This window comes from Brachionichthys hirsutus, chromosome 3 (assembly GCF_040956055.1).
Source record: "Brachionichthys hirsutus isolate HB-005 chromosome 3, CSIRO-AGI_Bhir_v1, whole genome shotgun sequence".
Classification (NCBI taxonomy): Eukaryota; Metazoa; Chordata; class Actinopteri; order Lophiiformes; family Brachionichthyidae; genus Brachionichthys; species Brachionichthys hirsutus.
This window is the reverse complement of record NC_090899.1, coordinates 29890-53924: the sequence shown is the minus strand read 5'-3', so window position 1 is coordinate 53924 and position 24035 is coordinate 29890. Positions and strand designations below refer to the sequence as shown.

The 24035-nt window shown below is 50.4% G+C and overlaps 3 protein-coding genes across 4 annotated transcripts; all 3 read right to left on the bottom strand.

Annotated features, from left to right (window-relative positions):
- Positions 1 to 521: 521 nt before the first annotated feature.
- On the bottom strand, positions 522 to 12965 carry LOC137912421 (copine-4-like). Its single transcript, XM_068756648.1, has 15 exons — positions 12801 to 12965; positions 12407 to 12589; positions 11014 to 11085; positions 10664 to 10738; positions 10401 to 10484; positions 10224 to 10313; positions 7688 to 7786; positions 6142 to 6228; positions 5490 to 5549; positions 4542 to 4675; positions 4358 to 4412; positions 3926 to 3977; positions 3203 to 3336; positions 2857 to 3093; positions 522 to 674 (listed from the first exon to the last, which is right to left on the bottom strand). The coding sequence occupies exons 1-15, from the start codon at positions 12954 to 12956 to the stop codon at positions 543 to 545; spliced, it is 1650 nt and encodes a 549-aa protein (XP_068612749.1). The 5' UTR covers positions 12957 to 12965; the 3' UTR covers positions 522 to 542.
- Positions 12966 to 13858: 893 nt separating this feature from the next.
- On the bottom strand, positions 13859 to 15943 carry LOC137913208 (uncharacterized). Its single transcript, XM_068757160.1, has 2 exons — positions 15437 to 15943; positions 13859 to 14425 (listed from the first exon to the last, which is right to left on the bottom strand). The coding sequence occupies exons 1-2, from the start codon at positions 15941 to 15943 to the stop codon at positions 13859 to 13861; spliced, it is 1074 nt and encodes a 357-aa protein (XP_068613261.1).
- Positions 15944 to 17214: 1271 nt separating this feature from the next.
- On the bottom strand, positions 17215 to 23106 carry cmtm6 (CKLF-like MARVEL transmembrane domain containing 6). Of its 2 annotated transcripts, XM_068756662.1 has the most exons (6): positions 23080 to 23106; positions 20727 to 20850; positions 19204 to 19380; positions 18783 to 18881; positions 18414 to 18612; positions 17215 to 18272 (listed from the first exon to the last, which is right to left on the bottom strand). In XM_068756662.1, exons 2-5 carry the CDS (start codon positions 20841 to 20843, stop codon positions 18439 to 18441), a joined length of 567 nt encoding a protein of 188 aa, XP_068612763.1. In that variant the 5' UTR covers positions 20844 to 20850; positions 23080 to 23106; the 3' UTR covers positions 17215 to 18272; positions 18414 to 18438. The 2 variants fall into 2 exon arrangements, with proteins under 2 accessions (XP_068612763.1, XP_068612756.1); XM_068756655.1 differs by having other exon boundaries at positions 17215 to 18612.
- Positions 23107 to 24035: the final 929 nt, after the last annotated feature.

Sequence of the window (24035 nt, the reverse complement as noted above, 5' to 3'; positions counted from 1 at the left end):
AGAAGAGAATGATAGTAAAATGGATGGAGCAATAGCTACACAGCTTTACCTGTAAGGTCTGCATAGATGTCATTCTGGAATGTTATCGATATTAAGGCTGACAAGATGCTGCTGTTACTGTAAAAAGTAAAACAAATTATCTAAATACGTATTAAACAGGTGTATCAAAAGCAATTACTAACTTACGTACAAAGCAAAGTGTACACTGTTTCAAAGTCAGATGGTTATATGAAGTATAAGTACGTATTCAGATTTAACAAACATGGATGAACATAACGAGCAAGGAATTCCATCATTCCTTTACCGCAGCACATGCCACCATCGATCATTGCACAACAAGCATGTTCAACAGACATCGCCTGAAGATATCTGATGAGGCTCGACCAAACGACCGATAATGACCTCAGCTTTACGACGACAGCATAGCAGCTTGATTGGGTTTCTTCATGCTAACATGCTACGTGTAGCAACTTTAATATCCGCATCAACAAGAACAACAGACAGTAAACAGTTTTCTGGATTCACACTTGGTGCTGTTGGGCTCAGGGGCCAAACTGCCTGGAAGACTGGTACCGGCCGGGCACTTTGGGCTTGATGCCCTTGCTGTTGTAGTAGTCAACCACCTGGTTGGGTACTTCTGCTAACACACTCTTAGCCAAAGCAGAAGGAGATGCCTAAGGTGGAGACATAGAAGACAGTCAGGTGATGGTTTCAATTATTAACCCATTCACTGCCACGGACAGCATTTGGGACAATTTTGACTGATCTTTCAAACCCACACAATATTGTGTTCTATGCCCATATAAGCACTGAACCAACCAAAGTAAAGGCTCTTTCATCAGGGAAAAAAGTTGGTTTAAGCTGTGATGTAATTGTTGAAGGCTTGATGTTATTGTTGTTGTTATTGTTGGAGGCTTGATGTTATTGCTGTTGTTATTGTTGGAGGCTGTTATGTTATTGTTGTTATTGTTGGAGGCTTGATGTTATTGTTGTTATTGTTGGAGGCTTGATGTTATTGTTGTTGTTATTGTTGGAGGCTTGATGTTATTGTTGTTGTTATTGTTGGAGGCCTGATGTTATTGTTGTTGTTATTGTTGGAGGCTTGATGTTATTGTTGTTATTGTTGGAGGCTTGATGTTATTGTTGTTATTGTTGGAGGCTTGATGTTATCGTTGTTATTGTTGGAGGCCTGATGTTATTGCTGTTATTGTTGGAGGCTTGATGTTATTGTTGTTGTTATTGTTGGAGGCCTGATGTTATTGCTGTTATTGTTGGAGGCTTGATGTTATTGTTGTTGTTATTGTTGGAGGCCTGATGTTATTGTTGTTATTGTTGGAGGCTTGATGTTATTGTTGTTGTTATTGTTGGAGGCTTGATGTTATCGTTGTTGTTATTGTTGGATGCTTGATGTTATTGTTGTTGTTATTGTTGGAGGCTTGATGTTATTGTTGTTATTGTTGGAGGCTGTTATGTTATTGTTGTTATTGTTGGATGCTTGATGTTATTGTTCTTGTTATTGTTGGAGGCTTGATGTTATTGTTGTTATTGTTGGAGGCTTGATGTTATTGTTGTTATTGTTGGAAGCTTGATGTTATTGTTGTTATTGTTGGAGGCCTGATGTTATTGCTGTTATTGTTGGAGGCTTGATGTTATTGTTGTTGTTATTGTTGGAGGCCTGATGTTATTGCTGTTATTGTTGGAGGCTTGATGTTATTGTTGTTGTTATTGTTGGAGGCCTGATGTTATTGTTGTTATTGTTGGAGGCTTGATGTTATTGTTGTTGTTATTGTTGGAGGCTTGATGTTATCATTGTTGTTATTGTTGGATGCTTGATGTTATTGTTGTTGTTATTGTTGGAGGCTTGATGTTATTGTTGTTATTGTTGGAGGCTGTTATGTTATTGTTGTTATTGTTGGATGCTTGATGTTATTGTTGTTGTTATTGTTGGAGGCTGTTATGTTATTGTTGTTATTGTTGGAGGCTGTTATGTTATTGTTGTTGTTATTGTTGGATGCTTGATGTTGTTGTTATTGTTGGAGGCTGTTATGTTATTGTTGTTGTTATTGTTGGAGGCTTGATGTTATTGTTGTTATTGTTGGAGTCTGTTATGTTATTGTTGTTGTTATTGTTGGGGGCCTGATGTTATTGTTGTTGTTATTGTTGGAGGCTTGATGTTATTGTTGTTGTTATTGTTGGAGGCTGTTATGTTATTGTTGTTATTGTTGGAGGCTGTTATGTTATTGTTGTTGTTATTGTTGGATGCTTGATGTTGTTGTTATTGTTGGAGGCTGTTATGTTATTGTTGTTGTTATTGTTGGAGGCTTGATGTTATTGTTGTTGTTATTGTTGGAGGCTTGATGTTATTGTTGTTATTGTTGGAGGCTGTTATGTTATTGTTGTTGTTATTGTTGGAGGCTTGATGTTATTGTTGTTATTGTTGGAGTCTGTTATGTTATTGTTGTTGTTATTGTTGGGGGCCTGATGTTATTGTTGTTGTTATTGTTGGAGGCCTGATGTTATTGTTGTTATTGTTGGAGGCTTGATGTTATTGTTATTGTTGGAGGCTGTTATGTTATTGTTGTTGTTATTGTTGGATGCTTGATGTTGTTGTTATTGTTGGAGGCTGTTATGTTATTGTTGTTGTTATTGTTGGAGGCTTGATGTTATTGTTGTTATTGTTGGAGGCTGTTATGTTATTGTTGTTATTGTTGGAGGCTGTTATGTTATTGTTGTTGTTATTGTTGGATGCTTGATGTTATTGTTGTTGTTATTGTTGGAGGCTGTTATGTTATTGCTGATGTTGAAGTACATGTGAATAAATGTATTTCTTTGTTAACGTACTTCTGATGGACTCACATGTTTGAAGTTATGAAATGGGACAAATTGGACGATGTCTCTGAGGACAGGTTCTCCTTTGGGTGAGCGCAGAATCCCGTCGTCGCCATCCAGCATCTGCATGTCGCTGAAGTCGGCGTTTCCAACCCCAACAATGATGACAGACATGGGGAGACGGGAGGCCTGGACGATGGCCTCCCTCGTGTCGGACATGTCAGTGATGACTCCATCGGTCAGGATGAGCAGGATGAAGTATTGCTGCGAGACAGAGAAGTACTTCATGGTTCTGCAGTACTTCTGTTCCCTGCATTGCAGCCCAGGTGCTGCCATAAGCATCGCAGGTGCGTTGAATGAAATGGAGTCTCACCATGGCCTCTTTGGTGTGTACCTCCTGTGAGGCAGAGTGAGCGACCTTCTGGATGATGGGGGCAATGTTGGTTGGACCATAGAGCCGCAGCTTCGGGAGGCAAGCTTGGTAGGCCTCCACCACACCCTGAATACCTGACAAGACACAAACCCCCCAAACATGAGCCAGTGTAATGAAGAACAAACATGAAGCTGCTTCAGGAATCAGACGGCTTGGAGTGCCTCTCTCATAGCAGCATGTCACCGGCGTGTCAAAGTATTTAAGCTTTTATCTTCATCTAGAAACCATACGGCCGAGGAAAGGAGTAACACCCCAGCACGAATCTCTGCTTAGGAGTGCTGGACCAAAAACGGAGTATTTGTACTGCTTTTTAAAAGATAGATCTGAGGCATCTCTTAAAGAACCCTTTACAACACCCACCCACCAGAACCAAGGCATGGAGGCGTGTCAGGATTTATCAGAAGGACGGCTTGGGAGATGAACACATCTATGAATAATTATCAGGCGAGAAACAACCCCTTTGTGTCAGGGTCATGGAAGAGATTAGACGTCGACAAGACAAAGTCCAAACGAAGACTCAAGTTCAGAGGCATCTCTCTCGCTCTGACAAAAGCAGGCCAGGAAAAAAATGGGACACCTGACTCACCTGGAGACAAAACAAAGCTCCTTCACCCACAGACAATCTGATTAGTGCATTTAAAGAGAGAAAATCAAAGAGCCAACCTGCACACTCTGGATTGTCCTCGTTAAAATTCACCGCAAAGTCATGAGACACCTGAGGAGAGGAGAAGACAGAACAGGAGAGGAAATGAAAGGGGGTGAAGGAAAGACAGGCGTGTCAGTAAATAAGCAGGAGCATGAAAGAAGAGGATGAAAGCAGAAGGGAAATGAATGTAAAGTCATGAAACTGATCTCTGTCCGCCCAATTCATGTTAGCTGGCATTAGCACATATTAGCTAATACCAGCTAATGCTATCTGAATTAAGTCCGTTAGCTTCAATAATGCTGACAGGAGCACATGCTAGCCAGTGTTAGCAGACTAAGGATGTAACTGCATGTGCTGGGCCTCGTTCAACCAGCAACAATCCGGGATGATGTCATCACTGGCATCACGCTGACAGAGAGCATGCTGGGAAAGACGTGAGCTGAACGTACCCTGTAGTCTGGAGGGATCTGAGCCCCAAAGCCGAACGCTGGAAACATTTTGTCACTGTGAAGACAGAGAGAACAGAAAGAAGACGTTTTGGGATGGAACACTCTTATTCGCTCGGTACAAGATTAGCTGAACTTGACTTTATAAATGAGGGGGCTCTTCTGATTGGCTCGGTGTCAGACCCACCTGTCGTAGTCCTGGCAGATCTCCCCCACGGCCACCAGAGCCTTCAGGTACTCGTTGGGCTGGTACGGGTGGATGTAGTGCAGAGAGCAGCTGTTACGTGGATCGCCATTCGACGCCGTGAAGTCTACGGCGACCTGTATACACGACAGCCAATCGGAGCGAAGCATCAGTTCTGTAAATAAACTGTTTATGTGAAGCACAAACGTCGACCTTTATGGTATTTGACCTTCCTCTTTTGTAAATATTTAAAAGTAAAAAAGGAAATATCTTTCTATAATATAGAGTCAATTTGAATAAATGGTCTGCAGGTCACTGGACCAATCACACTTCCTGTTAACCCCTCGTCTTCCACCACGTTTACCGGCCTGCAGGTCATGGCTGTCCACCTGGCGAGGACATTTGTGAGCGTGTCGGTCGCAGACTTGCTCACAGCGGGGCGTCTCCTCCAGTTTCGTCTGGTGAAGAGCTTTGCCGTGGCTCTGCTAAGATGCTAATGTTACCTGCTAACGTTAGCTACGGCTCGCCAAGCTGCTAACGTCTGCGCTGCTAACTCGCGACTAGGTGCTTGCGACCCTCGCCGTTCATCACCTTTTCCCGCCCACCTACGGTGGGAGCCTATCAGCTTGTGCTAAACAAACCCGAACGCAATGACAGCCAATCAGTGTCCCCTTCAGGGTGTCACTGACTATTTCACCCCCAAGAACTCAGGTACAAAAAGCCCAGCGCATCAAAGGATTACAGTTTCCATGTGTCCAATTGTCCACATACTTTTGGACAGTTGGGAATTTGTTCCTCCTAAGAGCCTGCAGAATCAGACTGGTTAAATCTGTCAGATCCCAGCAAGAGCAGCCGTTAACTGGGACACGGAGGTTGCTGAATTTGTCGCTGTGGTTACGGTTTCCATGGTGACATCAGAATTTGTGTGTGGGTGTATATGGACTGGCTCACTGTGAACTGGATCTGACAGCCTCCCATGATGTAATCCAGAAAAGAGTGCATCTTGATGATCTGCAGACAGAGAGGAAGATTTAGAAGATTTAGTTCTGCTCAGACGTCCAATCACAGTCAAGCAGCCGGTTAGTAATGTCCAATCACAGTCAAGCACACTCCAGCCTCCATCTGAGTCACTCGACCAAAAGGCTGTTCATTTGATTAGAAGCGGGGGGGGGGGGGGGGGGGCTTCATGTGTCGAGTGTCATCAAGATTCCTCAGCCTCTCCGCGCTCAGTGTCTGGCCGGTCGTTAGTCGGGCTGATCCTGGAGCAGCACAAAAGGCTGCCTGCACTGGAAACACGGGGATTTAATGCCCTAAAATGTGCGAGTCTGGGAAGAAACATCCAGAAACACGAGGACAGGAGGTTCCTAGGGGTTCCCCGTTTCATTACCTTGCACTGGTCCAGAAAGGACAGGAGGTTCCTAGGGGTTCCCCGTTTCATTACCTTGCACTGGTCCAGAAAGGACAGGAGGTTCCTAGGGGTTCCCCGTTTCATTACCTTGCACTGGTCCAGAAAGGACAGGAGGTTCCTAGGGGTTCCCCGTTTCATTACCTTGCACTGGTCCAGAAAGGACAGGAGGTTCCTAGGGGTTCCCCGTTTCATTACCTTGCACTGGTTCAGAATGACAATCCCAGAGTTCTTGTAGTTCTTCTTCTTATCTCTGTATTTGGGGTTCATGCACGCCCACTGCACCTGAACAACACAAACATGTTCAAGTCTTTATTCCATCACAGGTACTGACCTCAGAGAGCAGCTCCCAGTAGGAACGGCGTTTGATGAAGCCTCCATATAAAGGAAGGTGGAGACGGCGAGACCTAAATTGGGCCAGGTGAGACGCACCTGACAGCGTTCGCTCGCCGTCGGCCGTGCCACCATCGAGGTTTCCAGAGAACGACGACGACAGCTGCCTTCCTCTCCAACAGCCCAGTCTTCATCATGTCTGCCCCAATTACACCACACCGCCTGTCAATAAGCCCTCAGGCATTGTCGTCCCAGAGGTGCCTTGCTCAAGGGCAGCTGGGTCGCTGTCCTGGAGCTGCAGGGCCAGAGGGACATCAGGTGTAAAGGCTTGTAAGCCTATCAGAGGACGGGTTCCAGCCGAAGGCCAGCCTTCACCTGACCGAGAGAACGACCTAGGAAGGGGCGGTGGCTCGGGATTGGAGATTGGGTTGCCGGTTCAAGTCCTTGCCCAGACAGCGTGTCCTTCAGCAAGGCACCACCCTCCCACTCAAACATTTCTCTGGGCTCGCCAACTATGGTGGAGTCGTCAGCCAATGCCCTCTCCAGACAGACAGATAGACAGTGAGACAGTCACACAGAAAGAGTCAGACACACAGACAGACAGATAGTCAGACACACAGATAGTCAGACAGACACACAGACAGACAGACAGACAGACAGACAGATAGTCAGACACACAGACAGACACACAGACAGATAGTCAGACACACAGACACACAGACAGACACAGACAGACAGACAGTCAGACACACAGTCAGACAGACACACAGACAGATAGACACAGTCAGACCGACACACAGACAGACACACACACAGACTGTCTGTCAGTCAGACAGACAGTCAGACAGACACACAGTCAGACAGACAGACAGACAGTCAGACAGACACACAGACAGATAGACACAGTCAGACCGACACACGGACAGATAGTCAGGAACACAGTCAGACAGACACACAGACAGACACACACACAGACTGTCTGTCAGTCAGACAGACAGTCAGACAGACACACAGTCAGACAGACAGACAGACAGTCAGACAGACACAGTCAGACAGACACACACAGACACAGACAGATTTCTCAACGTTAATTCCCACTGAGACACATCCCATAATATTCCCATTGTAAATGAGGTGTTTGATCGATCGGGTCCGATAGACTCCTCGTTTGTTCATCCTGCTCGTCGTCGATCGGCCCTGACAGAGAACCTCTGAGGTGAACGGTTTGTTGATTCCTGCTTACCAGGATCAATATCTCGTTCATGGAGTCAAAGGTTTTCAGAGACGCTTTTCTCATTTAAATCTCAGCATCATTTTAGCAGATTCCTGTCGATGGAGACCCGCCTACTAACCAGGTCCGCTTCAGCCAGCATTTTACTGCAGTAATACTTTCACGCCATGGTACTAGTACCTGTCGTCCATCGATGGCTCCTCTCATCTCATTGAACGAGGCCTCGAACTCCCCGATGTAGTCGTGCTTCCCGTTGGAGTCCCAGTCCCACACCGTGCACTGGGTGAACAACAGAACATCAAAGCCCTGCAGGAATGCAGACATTCTCAAACGATCAGATTCATCAGACAGATTTTCCTGGACAGTTATGAGTTACTAAAGCATGGACAACTTTCTCTTCATCTTTTCGGGTTAATAGCCCCCCGTCCTGCAGCTGCTCCAGGTCTCCTCAGCCCTGAGGAGGATCAACATCAACAAGGCTGCGGGACCGGCTGGCGTGTCAGGCCGGACACTGAAGACGTGTGCTGACCAACTGGACATCTTCAACCTGTCCCTGCAGCTGTCCACCGTCCCTGCCTGCCTTAAGTCCTCCATCATTGTGCCGGTACCCAATAAATCATCCATCGCCTGCCTCAACGACTACCGCCCTGTTGCTCTGACTCCGGTGGAGATGAAGTGCTTCGAGAGGATCCTCCTTAAACACATCAAGGACGCCGTCCCTGCTGGTTTGGACAGCCTGCAGTTCACCTACAGGGGGAACCGCTCCACGGAGGACGCCGTCTCGCTGACACTGCACTCGGCCCTGACTCACCTGGAGCAGCCTAACACCTGCGTCAGGATGCTGTTTGTGGACTTCAGTTCAGCTTTTAACACCGTCCCACCGGACATGCTGGCTCTGAAGCTCCACAGCCTGGGACTGTCTCCACCGCTCTGCTCCTGGGTCAGGGACTTCCTCAGCAACCGGCCCCAGGTGGTGAGGATAGGAGACACCACATCCTCCCCTCTGATCCTGAACACTGGGACCCCCCAGGGTTGTGTTCTCAGCCCTACTCTCTTCACCCTCTTCACCCACGACTGCTCAGCATCCACTCCACAAACATGGTTGTGAAGTTTGCTGACGACACCACTGTGACAACCACCCGCCCCCGCCCCCGCCCCGCCCCCCAATCTCTATCCCACCACCAAGTTCCATCCGGCTCGGATCCAGAGTGGAGTCAGGAGAATATATTATTGTAATAATAATATTATTAATATAGAATTAAGTGGTGAGGATGTGAAGGTTCCTCTCGTTAGGGTCAGAAGGAGCCGAGCCAGAGAACCAATTAGTGGAAGTGTGATGGATGAGTGTGTGATGGATGAGTGTGTGATGGATGAGTGTGTGATGGATGAGTGTGTGATGGATGAGTGTGTGATGGATGAGTGTGTGATGGATGAGTGTGTGATGGATGAGTGTGTGATGGATGAGTGTGTGATGGATGAGTGTGTGATGGATGAGTGTGTGATGGATGAGTGTGTGATGGATGAGTGTGTGATGGATGAGTGTGTGATGGATGAGTGTGTGATGGATGAGTGTGTGATGGATGAGTGTGTGATGGATGAGTGTGTGATAGATGAGTGTGTGATGGATGAGTGTGTGATGGATGAGTGTGTGATGGATGAGTGTGTGATGGATGAGTGTGTGATGGATGAGTGTGTGATGGATGAGTGTGTGATGGATGAGTGTGTGATGGATGAGTGTGTGATGGATGAGTGTGTGATGGATGAGTGTGTGATGGATGAGTGTGTGATAGATGAGTGTGTGATGGATGAGTGTGTGATGGATGAGTGTGTGATGGATGAGTGTGTGATGGATGAGTGTGTGATGGATGAGTGTGTGATGGATGAGTGTGTGATGGATGAGTGTGTGATGGATGAGTGTGTGATGGATGAGTGTGTGATGGATGAGTGTGTGATGGATGAGTGTGTGATGGATGAGTGTGTGATGGATGAGTGTGTGATAGATGGATGAGCTGGCGCTGTTGAGCAGAAATAAGGACTTTTCCTCCTCTTGTGTTTTGTGCTTTACGGAGACGAGTCTTTGTGGACAGATCCCGGACAGCACGCTACACCTGGAGCGTTGGACAGATGGACACCTGGAGCGTTGGACAGATCCCGGACAGCGCGCTACACCTGGAGGACTTCTGCCTCCTCGGCACAGATCGGGACTCGCTGCTCCGGTAAAGCCCCCCCTGCTGGGGGAGGCCTGTCCTCTCGGAGGGCTTTTCTCATTCGTCTTTGTGGCAGTTTAGGTTTCTTGCAAGACTTGGAGTTCTGTTCGTAGGGTTCCCAACCTCTGGCTTCTGTCTCAACTTGAGGACAGACGATGAATTAGTTTTGGACAAAGTGATGAGAAGTTTCTCCTGATGTTCAGATCCTTTTCAGACAATGCATGAAAAGTGATCTGAACAAAGCCTCAAGTCCCAGAGAAGCAGTCACGAGTCATTGGATCAGGTTTCCTTTGATCTCTTCACCCTGACTGTTGATGACAACCATCTGACACCTGATTTACCTGCCGATGCGTTCACTTACCTCCTGGAAACTCAGAATGTGTCCTCTGTCTAAGATGAATGGCGCTTGAAGACCAGTTACAAGTCAGTGTCTCGACTCATTCCAGCAGGATCAATGACACGCCAGTGTGTGTGTGTGTGTGTGTGTGTGTGTGTGTGTGTGTGTGTACCTGCAGATTGCGTTCATGGTCTCCACTGCAGAGGGCGTTCAAGGAAACCCTGAAGGTTTTCCAGACGGGGTTTAGATTATTCATCACCGTCTGACAGAGACAGAGCACAACTCATGACATCACCTCCGCCTGATGATGTCACCGGGTGATGAAGGACAGGTATCGTGAGTGCAGTACCTCCGTCCTGTAGACCAGCTGCAGCGTGGCGTCATCGTTCAGCCTGTAGATCTCCAGAAACGGGTCAGATTTACTGAAGAAGTCCTGCAAACACAGAGACACTCTGAACCTGCATCTCCCGGGAAATCAGTGGCGTGCAGAGGTTTCCATGGTAACAGCTGTTGGCTGATGGGATGTAGAACGGAGAAACGAGTGGAAGTTGAGGCGAGGTGGACTGAAGTGGACCGTCCAATCACACGATTGGGATGCTGCTGGTTGGTTACCTTGTCATCCAGCTTCCTGGCGCTGAAGGACAGCTCGATGTAGTCGTCGTTCCCAGTCAGCTCCTCGGCCGCGATCTGGGAACATGATCAGTGTGTGATTGATCGAGTGATTGGCTGATCCATCTGTAGCAGGGAATCGTCACTCCGGAACCTGACGACGCCTCCACTAAATATCTAGACTAAACGAGACCTGGTGGGTGGGGGGCAGACGAGACCTGGGGGGTGGGGGGCAGACGAGACCTGGTGTTTGTTTTGAATGTCTGGTGTTTCAATCTCCATTGGGGTCTGAGGGGAACAAAAGGGGTGTCTTGGTCTTGGGGGGCCGAGCTCTAAACCAGATGGCAGCTTACCGTGACGATGGCTCTCCCCACAGTTCCTCCTGGTCTCAGGAGAGCTTTGGACAGTTTCCTCTGAGAGATGATCTGAAACACACAGTCCAGGTTAACACGGTGAAACGGAACTGGTCCGGGTCTTCAGGTGAACGGAACTGGTCCGGGTCTTCAGGTGAACGGAACTGGTCCGGGTCTTCAGGTGAACTACACTCAGCCCATCACCCGAGCTGTGGTAACCTACTGACTATTACGCTACGGTAACTACATCCTAGCTGACTTGGGCGGGATTCACCTCAGCAGGTTAGCGCAGTTCAACCAATCACACATCACCAGGTGAGAACAGGAATACACATAGCAGAGTTCCAGTGCAGTCTTTGGGGGGGGGGGGGGGGGGCTCACCACTGCACCACCGTGCTGCCATTGAGTCAGAAAACGTCTATGATGGGACAGAAGCCAGCCAGTTATTGTGTGGGGTTAGGGTTAGGGGGCTATGGCTCACTCGTCCCAGGGTTAGGGGGCTATGACTCACTCGTCCCAGGGTTAGGGGGCTATGACTCACTCGGCCCAGGGTTAGGGTTAGGGGGCTATGACTCACTCGGCCCAGGGTCAGGGTTGGGGGGCTATTACTCACTCGTCCCAGGGTTAGGGGGCTATGACTCACTCGGCCCAGGGTTAGGGTTGGGGGGCTATGACTCACTCGTCCCAGGGTTAGGGGGCTATGACTCACTCGGCCCAGGGTTAGGGGGCTATGACTCACTCGGCCCAGGGTTAGGGGGCTATGACTCACTCGGCCCAGGGTTAGGGTTAGGGGGCTATGACTCACTCGGCCCAGGGTTAGGGGGCTATGACTCACTCGGCCCAGGGTTAGGGGGCTATGACTCACTCGGCCCAGGGTTAGGGTTGGGGGGCTATGACTCACTCGGCCCAGGGTTAGGGTTGGGGGGCTATGACTCACTTGTCCCAGGGTTAGGGTTGGGGGGCTATTACTCACTCGGCCCAGGGTTAGGGTTGGGGGGCTATGACTCACTTGTCCCAGGGTTAGGGTTGGGGGGCTATGACTCACTTGTCCCAGGTTTAGGGTTGGGGGGCTATTACTCACTCGGCCCAGGGTTAGGGTTGGGGGGCTATTACTCACTCGGCCCAGGGTTAGGGTTGGGGGGCTATGACTCACTTGTCCCAGGGTTAGGGTTGGGGGGCTATTACTCACTCGGCCCAGGGTTAGGGTGCTATGACTCACTCGGCCCAGGGTTAGGGTTGGGGGGCTATTACTCACTCGGCCCAGGGTTAGGGGGCTATGACTCACTCGGCCCAGGGTTAGGGTTGGGGGGCTATGACTCACTTGTCCCAGGGTTAGGGTTAGGGGGCTATGACTCACTCGGCCCAGGGTTAGGGTTGGGGGGCTATGACTCACTTGTCCCAGCGTGCACTCCACTGAGCCCAGCAAGCCGGTCTCCTTCAGGCCGTTGCAGCTGCCGCCATTGATGTCGTACAGCTCGAAGCGAAGACGCTGCACCTCCTCAAAATGAAAGTCCAACGTGAAAACCTTGGAGTAAGTGGGATTGACGCAGCTGCGAATCACCTCCGTCCGGTCTACCTGCAGGACAGAGGAACATCGGGAAGAACTAAGGGCCACTTACCAATCAATAATAATTGCCACCATTCATCAGAACAGTTTTACAGTAGGAGTGTTTCAAAGCTGTCCTCGAGTCCTCGTCTGATGAGGAACAGACTCAAGCACATTCCTGCTAAGCATCATCACACACTGCATCAAGTGGGAGGCGGCTGTGGTTGCCACGGTGACCTACCTCCATCCACTGTCCATGGGACTTCATGTTGAGGATGATACAGGGGTCGGGTTTGGACCGAGCGTCCCGGTCTGAGATCCCTTTACAGGTGAGTCTTAGTTCCACTTTGGTCAACAGCCCCAGGGAGTCGGCCGCCGACTCATAGATGTCAATCATGGTGGAGGCGGGGCCAGAAGCCTGCCGGAACGACACACCTGAATCAGACAGGCGACAGTAATGTGTGAAGTCTTTGTCCACTAACGGGCCTCTTCTGTTCCACACTGACCACACGACATTGTGTTCTATGTCCAAAAGACAGAACGTCTCCTCTTTCATCAGTCAAAAAGAACGTTTGTTTCTGCCCGTCTCGTCCTGCAGTTATTTGTCACCTGAACATCAGCTGGTTTCACCAAAAACCCCGGTTCTGAGCACAAAATATCAAGCATGTCACGCTAATAGTTATTACCCTCCCCGAAGCGGAGGCAAGGGTATTGCAATTGGGTGCATTTGTCTGTCTGTTTGTCTGTCTGTTTGTCTGTCCGAGCGCATAACTCAAAAACTAGTAACCCAATCGACTTGAAATCTTTACACAAGCAAGGTTCTGTCCGTGGCTCGGTCCTCCCCGAGAATGCCGTTGATCCGGATCTGGATCCAGATTCTAGAATTATTTTTACATCTGGAATTGTGCCTGTGCTGTAAACTGCCACTTTAAGAGGGAGGGACACGAATGGCATGATGGGAAATAGAGTCCAGAAGGTGTCTTGTAGTACGTTCCGGAGCAGCAAGCTAGAGCAGGTTTGGCCCCTCTGATCCGGAAGCCCCGTTTACTGTCTCACAAGATCCAATAGTCTATTGGAGGCGGAGCCTGCAGTCTCTGATTGTCTTTCTAGTTGTGTTAGCAACCGAACAGTGAAGAAGAACACCACTGAGGACTGCCGCCTGCGGGGGCCAGCTGGTCCTTACGGTGGTGTAGCAGCCCCCCCACCCCGCTGAGTGGAGGCTTTTGAGCCTCAGCAGAATAACTACATTGACACCTTCCACGGGAATCTCCCCCAACCCTAAACCTGGTCGCATCCCCCTCAGAGGCAACTCATGGTCTGGTTCATGGTCTGGGTCATGGTCTGGGTCATAGTCGTGTAGGTCTGGTTCATGGTCTGGTTCATGGTCTGGGTCATGGTCTGGTTCATGGTCTGGGTCATGGTCTGGGTCATAGTCGTGTAGGTCTGGTTCATGGTCTGGTTCATGGTCTGGGTCGTGTAGGTCTGGTTCATGGTCTGGGTCATGTAGGTGTGGTTCATGGTCTGGTTCATGGTCTGGGTCATGGTCTGGGTCATGGTCCGGGTCGTGTAGGTCTGGTTCATGGTCTGGGTCGTGTAGGTCTGGTTCATGGTCTGGTTCATGGTCTGGGTCGTGTAGGTCTGGTTCATGGTCTGGGTCATGTAGGTCTGGTTCATGGTCTGGTTCATGGTCTGGGTCATGGTCTGGGTCATGGTCTGGGTCATGGTCCGGGTCGTGTAGGTCTGGTTCATGGTCTGGGTCGTGTAGGTCTGGTTCATGGTCTGGGTCGTGTAGGTCTGGTTCATGGTCTGGGTCATGGTCTGGGTCATGGTCTGGTTCATGGTCTGGTTCATGGTCTGGGTCATGGTCTGGGTCGTGTAGGTCTGGGTCATGGTCGTGTAGGTCTGGTTCATGGTCTGGTTCATGGTCTGGGTCATGGTCTGGGTCATGGTCCGGGTCATGGTCTGGGTCATGGTCGTGTAGGTCTGGTTCGTGGTCTGGGTCATGGTCTGGGTCGTGTAGGTCTGGGTCATGGTCGTGTAGGTCTGGTTCATGGTCTGGGTCATGGTCTGGGTCGTGTAGGTCTGGGTCATGGTCTGGGTCATGGCCCGGGTCATGGTCTGGGTCATGGTCTGGGTCGTGTAGGTCTGGTTCATGGTCTGGTTCATGGTCTGGGTCATGGTCCGGGTCATGGTCTGGGTCATGGTCGTGTAGGTCTGGTTCGTGGTCTGGGTCATGGTCTGGGTCGTGTAGGTCTGGGTCATGGTCTGGGTCATGGTCTGGGTCATGGTCTGGGTCATGGTCTGGGTCATGGTCGTGTAGGTCTGGGTCATGGTCGTGTAGGTCTGGTTCATGGTCCGGGTCATGGTCCGGGTCATGGTCCGGGTCGTGGTCCGGGTCGTGGTCCGGGTCGTGGTCCGGGTCGTGGTCCGGGTCGTGGTCCGGGTCGTGGTCCGGGTCGTGGTCCGGGTCGTGGTCCGGGTCGTGGTCCGGGTCGTGGTCCGGGTCGTGGTCCGGGTCGTGGTCTGGGTCATGGTCTGGGTCATGGTCTGGGTCATGGTCTGGGTCATGGTCTGGGTCGTGGTCCGGGTCGTGGTCTGGGTCGTGGTCTGGGTCATGGTCTGGGTCATGGTCTGGGTCATGGTCTGGGTCATGGCCCGGGTCATGGTCTGGGTCATGGTCTGGTTCATGGTCTGGGTCATGGTCTGGTTCATGGTCTGGGTCATGGTCGTGTAGGTCTGGGTCATGGTCGTGTAGGTCTGGTTCATGGTCTGGGTCATGGTCTGGGTCATGGTCTGGGTCGTGGTCCGGGTCGTGGTCTGGGTCGTGGTCTGGGTCATGGTCTGGGTCATGGTCTGGGTCATGGTCTGGGTCATGGCCCGGGTTATGGTCCGGGTCATGGTCCGGGTCATGGTCTGGGTCATGGTCTGGGTCATGGCCCGGGTTATGGTCCGGGTCATGGTCCGGGTCATGGTCCGGGTCATGGTCCGGGTCATGGTCTGGTTCATGGTCTGGGTCATGGTCGTGTAGGTCTGGGTCATGGTCGTGTAGGTCTGGGTCATGGTCTGGGTCATGGCCCGGGTCATGGTCCGGGTCATGGTCCGGGTCATGGCCCGGGTCATGGTCCGGGTCATGGTCTGGTTCATGGTCTGGGTCATGGTCTGGGTCATGGTCTGGGTCATGGTCGTGTAGGTCTGGTTCATGGTCCGGGTCATGGTCTGGGTCATGGTCCGGGTCATGGTCCGGGTCATGGTCTGGGTCATGGTCTGGGTCATGGTCTGGGTCATGGTCTGGGTCGTGGTCTGGGTCATGGTCTGGGTCGTGTAGGTCCGAGCTGAGTCGCTCCTCTTCACGCACACGACGTGACGACCAAACGCCGACGCCATTTCAAGCTGAATAAAAACGTCACCATTAATCTATTTTATTCTTACATTACATGAAGACCTTAAACCCACATGATGCTTTTCAAAGGCAGGATCCCCATCATGTTCAAAGAGACTGTTAATGATCAAATAAAAAAATAAAAATAAAGCTCAGACGATAGAAATATATAAATATCATGTATACATGTAATATATATCCAGTGGACACGCTCAAATGCTTTGTCTCCAGGATCCAACACAAATCATTGTCTGATTTATTTGTAGTCGACACCCCCCCCCCTCCCCCTCACATTCTCTGTACTCCTTAATATTTGATGCAAACTGACTGGAGATCAGTCAGAGCCTGGAGCAGCAACTGAACCACTGCCGGTACTCAAACATCTAGAGGAACTGACACAGTAATATGCTAATGAGATAAAGGTTTTACCTTCACAGGTGCATGAAGCTCAGAGCCACTGACAGAGCTTCATCCTCCTCCTCCTGTGGCAGCTGGAAAGCCTCTCCAGCCTCCAGCCGCCTCCCTCAGCTTTATGATGGGGAAGCCTCACACGCAGCGGGGAGGAGGAGCAGCAGGAGCAGCAGGAGGCTGGAGGGGCTCCAGTGCCTCCTGCTGGCCAAACACACGAAGCACAGGTCCATCAGGACGCTGTGAAATCTGGATCAGGCGGACATGGAGAACATCTAGAAATGTTGGTCCAGAAGAGAAGCTCCCGTCAGAATAGAAATATATCGATGACAAATACGTTTCTGAATTATCATCAAAAACCTTCAGAACAAGCAGCCGTACGGCGTTGGATGTAAAACAATCCAACCTTCAGAGACTTCGACAGCAGAAGATCCCAAGCCGACCTCACAGTCCACCAAGACCTGGTTCCAGAAGACCAGGACCCTTCGAGATTCTGATACTGACTGGAATCCAGAGGAAACCTGGATCTGAAGGAGGAAAACCAGGAATATTCCACAACGGGAGGAACCAGAAGCTGGGTCTGCTCGATGGGCCTCGAGAAGAACCGGAGACCCTGGGCCATCAGAGCCTGCAGTCCAATCACTTTCAAATCTGCTGTATTGATCTCTTATCAATAAACCGGGTAGATAATTGGGGTGTTTTAAAACATTAATTCTGAGGATCAGATATGATTTTGTCTCGAGGTCCGATCCCTCTTTTGATATCAATCAATAAGATGAAGGGTTGTTGAAGGGGACCGACCCACTAATCAATTACAAACCTTTTATTCATCCCGCTTAGGAAACCAGCCAATAAAAACAAAGCAGAGGATTGACTGAGTGTTTATTGGACGACAGAGGAAACGCTGAAGAGAGGAAGCCGGACTAGAACATCAGAAGCATCCCGACATGGACGCGGCGATCAATATTCACCATCTTCAGGAACATATTATTATTGATCTGCTTGGATGTTTCCACGATCATGAAGTTCAAGTAACAACATGTTAACACCCGGGACTGAAGATGAAGAATTCCAAACAGGAAGCAGCGGACCCTTCAGAGATCAATAGTATCAATAGTCACATATTTAATCACTTCCTCATTGAAACAATAACGAAAGACTAACGATGAAAAGCTCCAGCTGCAGAAAAACCAAGGAAGCGTCCGGGGCCCACGACCCCCGACCGGGTCCATGACCCCCGACCGGGTCCCATGACCCCCGACCGGGTCCATGACCCCCGACCGGGTCCATGACCCCCGACCGGGTCCCACGACCCCCGACCGGGTCCATGACCCCCGACCGGGTCCCATGACCCCCGACCGGGTCCATGACCCCCGACCGGGTCCCATGACCGGGTCCATGACCCCCGACCGGGTCCCATGACCCCCGACCGGGTCCATGACCCCCGACCGGGTCCATGACCCCCGACCGGGTCCCATGACCCCCGACCGGGTCCATGACCCCCCGACCGGGTCCATGACCCCCGACCGGGTCCCATGACCCCCGACCGGGTCCCATGACCCCCGACCGGGTCCCATGACCCCCGACCGGGTCCATGACCCCCGACCGGGTCCCATGTTTCTACTCTATTCTGGTGGTTTTGGGTCCAAACGGTTGAATAAATGATCCAGTCAGTCCTCGGTAGTTTGTGTCGGTCAGTAATCAATACGGGGGGGGCGTGCGTTTAGGTCTCATTTAGGCTGCTGTTGGGGGGGTCAGAGGAAGCAGCTGTTCTGTGAATGAACAGTTCGTGACTCTTCGGACGTTCTCAGGCTCAGATCTCATTTGATGACCTTCAGACCTTTAGCGTCTTCCTCAGGCGACCCTTCATTGATCCCAAACGCTGATCGGATATGCAAAGCACTCGTCCTTAAGACGACTTTCTAGCTGTGTATTATAAAGAAACATTTTGTTGATGGAGGCCCTGCATGGATCCATAATTGGGTGATTGATCATATTGATAATTGCAGCACAGAGCTTGAAGCTCCGCCTCCTTTAACCACATTAAAAGGAATGGTGTAAAGTCACCTGAGCTCTCAGTGTAACAGACTTATTATGGTCTGGGGGGTGGCGTGGTGAGTTTCTCCTTCTCTGGTGGACCCCCCCCCTCCACCGGGCCACCATTACTCGATTCCAGCATTCCGTCTTTCTTCCATGGAAAACCTTTCATCTTCACAAACAGCCCGACATCAACCAGGAAGATCACCGTCGCCAAGAAGCCGAACGCCTGGAGGAGAGGACGGACGCGTCAACGCCATCCGGCAGGAGGAAAGAGCTGAAGGAGACGAGGGGGAAGGAAACAAGAAGAAAAGAGATCAAAAGGAAAGAAGTAAAAGGGAGACGGGAAGAAGGAGACAGCGAAGGAAACGAGGTCAGGAGGTCAGGAGGAGATCTTACGGCAGCACTTTGCTCGATGGACGAGTTGCCATTGTCTGAAGCAAAAACGACGGAGGCGATGAGGAAGAGCAGAGCGACGCCGGCAGAGTAGCCAAAGTCCTGCAGAGGAGAACAGACAGGAAGTCAAGGGGCGCCGCCAGCTTGACTCCGCCCCCCAGTAAAGGGCGGAAAGGCTCTCTTCTACCTCGGTGCTAGCTTTAGCAGCGGGCTCTAGCGTCAGCTTTGTAACAGTGGACTGGTGACTACACCTATAACACCAGGTGGGAGGAGTGTGGAGAACGGCCACGCCTGTAACACCAGGTGGGAGGAGTCTGGGATGGAGCGGGATTCGACTCTCCAACCTCCCGAGCTTCCTGAATACGACGTTCCTTTGCCTCGTTTGGGGTTTACTGAGTACCTGTTGCCATAGTAACATGCTCACCAGACTGGACCAGCAGCCGACGCCCACCCTGGTGTGGAGGCGGGTGGAGAGGAGGATGAGGAGCAGCAGTGTGAAGAGGAAGGCCGTGCAGCTGACGAACTCAAAGAAGTAGAGGACGTTGCAGCTGGAGCAGCTTTTGATCGTCTCCTCCAGGATGAAGGCCACGAAGGACAGCAGCTGAGCAGAGACAGCAGCCGATTGGTTACACCGGATCACATGACCCCCTGCAGCCTGCTGGTGCCAATAGAGACATACCAGTACAGAGCCACCGGGAGCCACCAGTACAGAGCCACCGGGAGCCACCGGGAGCCACCGGGAGCCACCGGGAGCTACTGGGAGTTACCGGGAGTCACCAGTACAGAGCCACCGGGAGTCACCGGGAGCTACTGGGAGCCACCGGGAGCCACCGGGAGCCACCGGGAGCCACCGGGAGCCACCGGGAGCTACTGGGAGTTACCGGGAGTCACCGGGAGCCACCGGTCTACACGAAGGACAGCAGCTGGACCTGCAGCCCCCCCAGAGACCTGAAGGATGACGGTTCAATGATTCTGTCAGCTGACCCAACAAAGCCGTCTGATTGGGCCACTTCCTGTTGGTGGTTTGTTGGTGATGAAATTAGGGCGAAACAACTTTTCACCCAAATTTCATTTCCTCTCACTGAAGCAATCCACTGGAAGAAATGAAGGATGGAGCGGCAGCCAATGAGACTTCACCGCTTCCCTTCTGCCCCACCCATTAACTCTTGCAACGCCAGAGTCAGCAGCTTTCACTTCCCCACAAAATCCTGCTGCCACAATAAGAAAACAGTCCCCAGCGCTACAAAGAGCAGCTAACGTTAGCATGTCCCACCTGAGGACACACCTGGTCAAACAGTAGCTAACGTTAGCATGTCCCACCTGAGGACAGACCTGGTCAAACAGTAGCTAACGTTAGCATGTCCCACCTGAGGACACACCTGGTCAAACAGTAGCTAACGTTAGCATGTCCCACCTGAGGACAGACCTGGTCAAACAGTAGCTAACGTTAGCATGTCCCACCTGAGGACACACCTGGTCAAACAGTAGCTAACGTTAGCATGTCCCACCTGAGGACAGACCTGGTCACAAACAGTAGCTAACGTTAGCATGTCCCACCTGAGGACAGACCTGGTCACAAACAGTAGCTAACGTTAGCATGTCCCACCTGAGGACACACCTGGTCAAACAGTAGCTAACGTTAGCATGTCCCACCTGAGGACAGACCTGGTCACAAACAGTAGCTAACGTTAGCATGTCCCACCTGAGGACACACCTGGTCAAACAGTAGCTAACGTTAGTATGTCCCACCTGAGGACACACTGTTCAAACAAGGAAGGAAGAGTATTGATTCCAAAGGAAACTCCAGAATGTTCATCTGATCACCTTTGATATTAATCCAGCAGCCGGCGACCTCTACTTGTGCTAAACATTTTTGTTCTGGTTCTTGAAGTGCAGTCCGAACACAACCGGGCCAGCCTGAGAAATAAAGAGGCCCTTTGAACTCACCACTTCACACACTTTCACCACGAACCGGCCCGTGTCCAGAGTCTTGGAGGGGACGGCGAACCAGGAAGACGTTGGGTTGGGCGCCGTCGTCGGGGAGTAAACCTCATTTGTGGCCATAATGGCGCTGAACAGAGAAAGGACAGTTGGACGGTTGACAAAGACAACATCGTCACCTGTCCATCGGCAGAGACGGCCATGTAGCAGCAGGACTTCCCTTCAGTGTCTCCACGCCGCTAGGTCCACCTGGTGGACTTGAGTTCCTTTAGCTCGGGGGTGTCAAACTGTGGCCCCCGCAGTGTAATTACATTTGGCACGCAAGGCAATATCAAATGAATATTAGAGCTGGCCCGCCGGAACGGAACAGCAGGTTCACCGCTAATACTACAAACCCCAGAATGCCTTTTATTCTGTATTTACACTGTTGTTCTATATATATGGTGGCAACTTTATATTTCTTTTGGTGCGGCCTTATACATTGTTTACCTATTTGTTGTGCATTTTAATGTGCGTGCACGGGCGGAGTGGGGGCCCCAGGGACCCTAGCAACGCCCCTGTATATATTAACACAGGTGGAGTGGGGGCCCCAGGGACCCTAGCAACGCCCCTGTATATATTAACACAGGCGGAGTGGGGGCCCCAGGGACCCTAGCAACGCCCCTGCATATATTAACACAGGCGGAGTGGGGGCCCCAGGGACCCTAGCAACGCCCCTGTATATATTAACACAGGTGGAGTGGGGCCCCAGGGACCCTAGCAACGCCCCTGTATATATTAACACGGGCGGAGTGGGGGCCCCAGGGACCCTAGCAACGCCCCTGTATATATTAACACAGGCGGAGTGGGGGCCCCAGGGACCCTAGCAACGCCCCTGCATATATTAACACAGGCGGAGTGGGGGCCCCAGGGACCCTAGCAACGCCCCTGTATATATTAACACAGGTGGAGTGGGGGCCCCAGGGACCCTAGCAACGCCCCTGTATATATTAACACAGGTGGAGTGGGGGCCCCAGGGACCCTAGCAACGCCCCTGCATATATTAACACAGGCGGAGTGGGGGCCCCAGGGACCCTAGCAACGCCCCTGTATATATTAACACAGGTGGAGTGGGGGCCCCAGGGACCCTAGCAACGCCCCTGCATATATTAACACAGGTGGAGTGGGGGCCCCAGGGACCCTAGCAACGCCCCTGTATATATTAACACAGGTGGAGTGGGGGCCCCAGGGACCCTAGCAACGCCCCTGCATATATTAACACAGGCGGAGTGGGGGCCCCAGGGACCCTAGCAACGCCCCTGTATATATTAACACAGGTGGAGTGGGGGCCCCAGGGACCCTAGCAACGCCCCTGCATATATTAACACAGGTGGAGTGGGGGCCCCAGGGACCCTAGCAACGCCCCTGTATATATTAACACAGGTGGAGTGGGGGCCCCAGGGACCCTAGCAACGCCCCTGTATATATTAACACAGGTGGAGTGGGGGCCCCAGGGACCCTAGCAACGCCCCTGTATATATTAACACATGTATTGTATAATATAACACACGGAATTACAGCAATAAACAAATCTAAATTCTGTTTTGTTTGTTTTCGTGATCAGTCATGTGACGCGGGACATTACGACGCGTGCCGTGACGTAATGTCAGTTAAATTAAATGTTGCCCCCCCCCCCCCCCCCCCCCCCCGGCACAAATGTTAAGCTCCGCCCAGGATGCAGGTATCTGCTTGGGCACATCAGGTTAGATCAGCGTGTTGCAGACCGAGCAGTAATTAACGCTTTCTTTTTCTTGAATGGTTGCTTCATTCATTCTTATTTTATTTTCAAATTTATTCGCCTGTGGAAAAGTTTATTTTCATATTTACCTCAGAAGGCTGCAAATAAAAAAAACATACAATTTCTATTTAAAATGCCATTTCTTAATTTGAAATTCGATTTTGCATGTTCTCATGACTAAATGACAGAAGCGTCGCTTGTTCCTGACTCAGTGTTAAAGCAGAACTTGTTTGGGTCCATATTAAAGGTTCATTTCTTTAACGTGGGCCCGTGACGGATTAATTTTAAATTCTGGCCCCCTGTGGATTCGAGTTCGACACCTCTGCTTTAGGTAGTGCCCAAGCCACAGAGCAAGGCACCAGCCACAAAGACCCATTTCAGACACGCGGAGCCGCATTAATGGGGTGTCCGTGATTTACGTCAAACTAAGGGGGTCTGAAGGAAAGACATGAAAAAGTAAACTGCTCCTACGTTGAAGTTTCATCCGGTTCACCGAAGCCCGGAAACTCGTGAATTCCGGTGAAACAGTAAATTGTTTTATCGGTAACGACGCCAGAAAGAGAGTTTGATCGATCATCTCACCGTTTAGGTCTCCGCTCAACGTGTTGATTCCGGTCTGCGCGCACTTCCTGTCAAGCTTCCGTATTTAACACCTTCCTTCTTCCGGTCATATCCAGCGAGGAAAGGTGAGCTTCCGGCAGCAAACTTCAAATTAAAAGTCTCTGAAGAACTGGTTTATTTTTTAATTAAAACAAACAGACAAACAGTTAGTTTGCATCGGTGGTGTAAAATCATTTTATTTTTCTAATGTTACGTTGCATCAATTGAGTTATTGAATATTGGTTTTATTTGTATTTGTATTGTTAATTGTGGATGATTTATGTACGAAGGACTTTCAACGGAAACAAGACCGCAAGAAATGCTCCTCTGAGACAGGATGTGTGACTGTACTTGTACTGTAATGCCAGCTACTAGTGTGAGTGTACTTGTACTGTAATACATGGTACTGTGTGAGTGTACTTGTACTGTAATACATGCTACTGTGTGACTGTACTTGTACTGTAATACATGCTACTGTGTGACTGTACTTGTACTGTAATACATGGTACTGTGTGAGTGTACTTGTACTGTAATACATGGTACTGTGTGAGTGTACTTGTACTGTAATACATGGTACTGTGTGGCTGTACTTGTACTGTAATACATGCTACTGTGTGAGTGTACTTGTACTGTAATACATGGTACTGTGTGAGTGTACTTGTACTGTAATACATGGTACTGTGTGGCTGTACTTGTACTGTAATACATGCTACTGTGTGAGTGTACTTGTACTGTAATACATGGTACTGTGTGAGTGTACTTGTACTGTAATACATGGTACTGTGTGAGTGTACTTGTACTGTAATACATGCTACTGTGTGACTGTACTTGTACTGTAATACATGGTACTGTGTGAGTGTACTTGTACTGTAATACATGGTACTGTGTGGCTGTACTTGTACTGTAATACATGCTACTGTGTGAGTGTACTTGTACTG

What these genes read in the sequence shown, in the direction of transcription:
- LOC137912421 (XM_068756648.1), bottom strand. Translation starts at nt 12,956, where the DNA reads ATGATTGACATCTATGAGTCGGCGGCCGACTCCCTGGGGCTGTTGACC. An exon ending in CCCATGGACAGTGGATGGAG is followed by an intron (nt 12,590 to 12,800) that starts GTAGGTCACCGT and finishes TCTGTCCTGCAG; the next exon opens with GTAGACCGGACGGAGGTGAT. An exon ending in TGGGGAGAGCCATCGTCACG is followed by an intron (nt 10,739 to 11,013) that starts GTAAGCTGCCAT and finishes TCATGTTCCCAG; the next exon opens with ATCGCGGCCGAGGAGCTGAC.
- LOC137913208 (XM_068757160.1), bottom strand. Translation starts at nt 15,943, where the DNA reads ATGGCGTCGGCGTTTGGTCGTCACGTCGTGTGCGTGAAGAGGAGCGAC. An exon ending in TGACCCGGACCATAACCCGG is followed by an intron (nt 14,426 to 15,436) that starts GCCATGACCCAG and finishes TACACGACCCAG; the next exon opens with ACCATGACCCAGACCATGAA.
- cmtm6 (XM_068756655.1), bottom strand. Translation starts at nt 20,843, where the DNA reads ATGGCCACAAATGAGGTTTACTCCCCGACGACGGCGCCCAACCCAACG. An exon ending in TGGTGAAAGTGTGTGAAGTG is followed by an intron (nt 19,381 to 20,726) that starts GTGAGTTCAAAG and finishes GTCTCTGCTCAG; the next exon opens with CTGCTGTCCTTCGTGGCCTT. An exon ending in CCATCGAGCAAAGTGCTGCC is followed by an intron (nt 18,613 to 18,782) that starts GTAAGATCTCCT and finishes CCTCTCCTCCAG; the next exon opens with GCGTTCGGCTTCTTGGCGAC.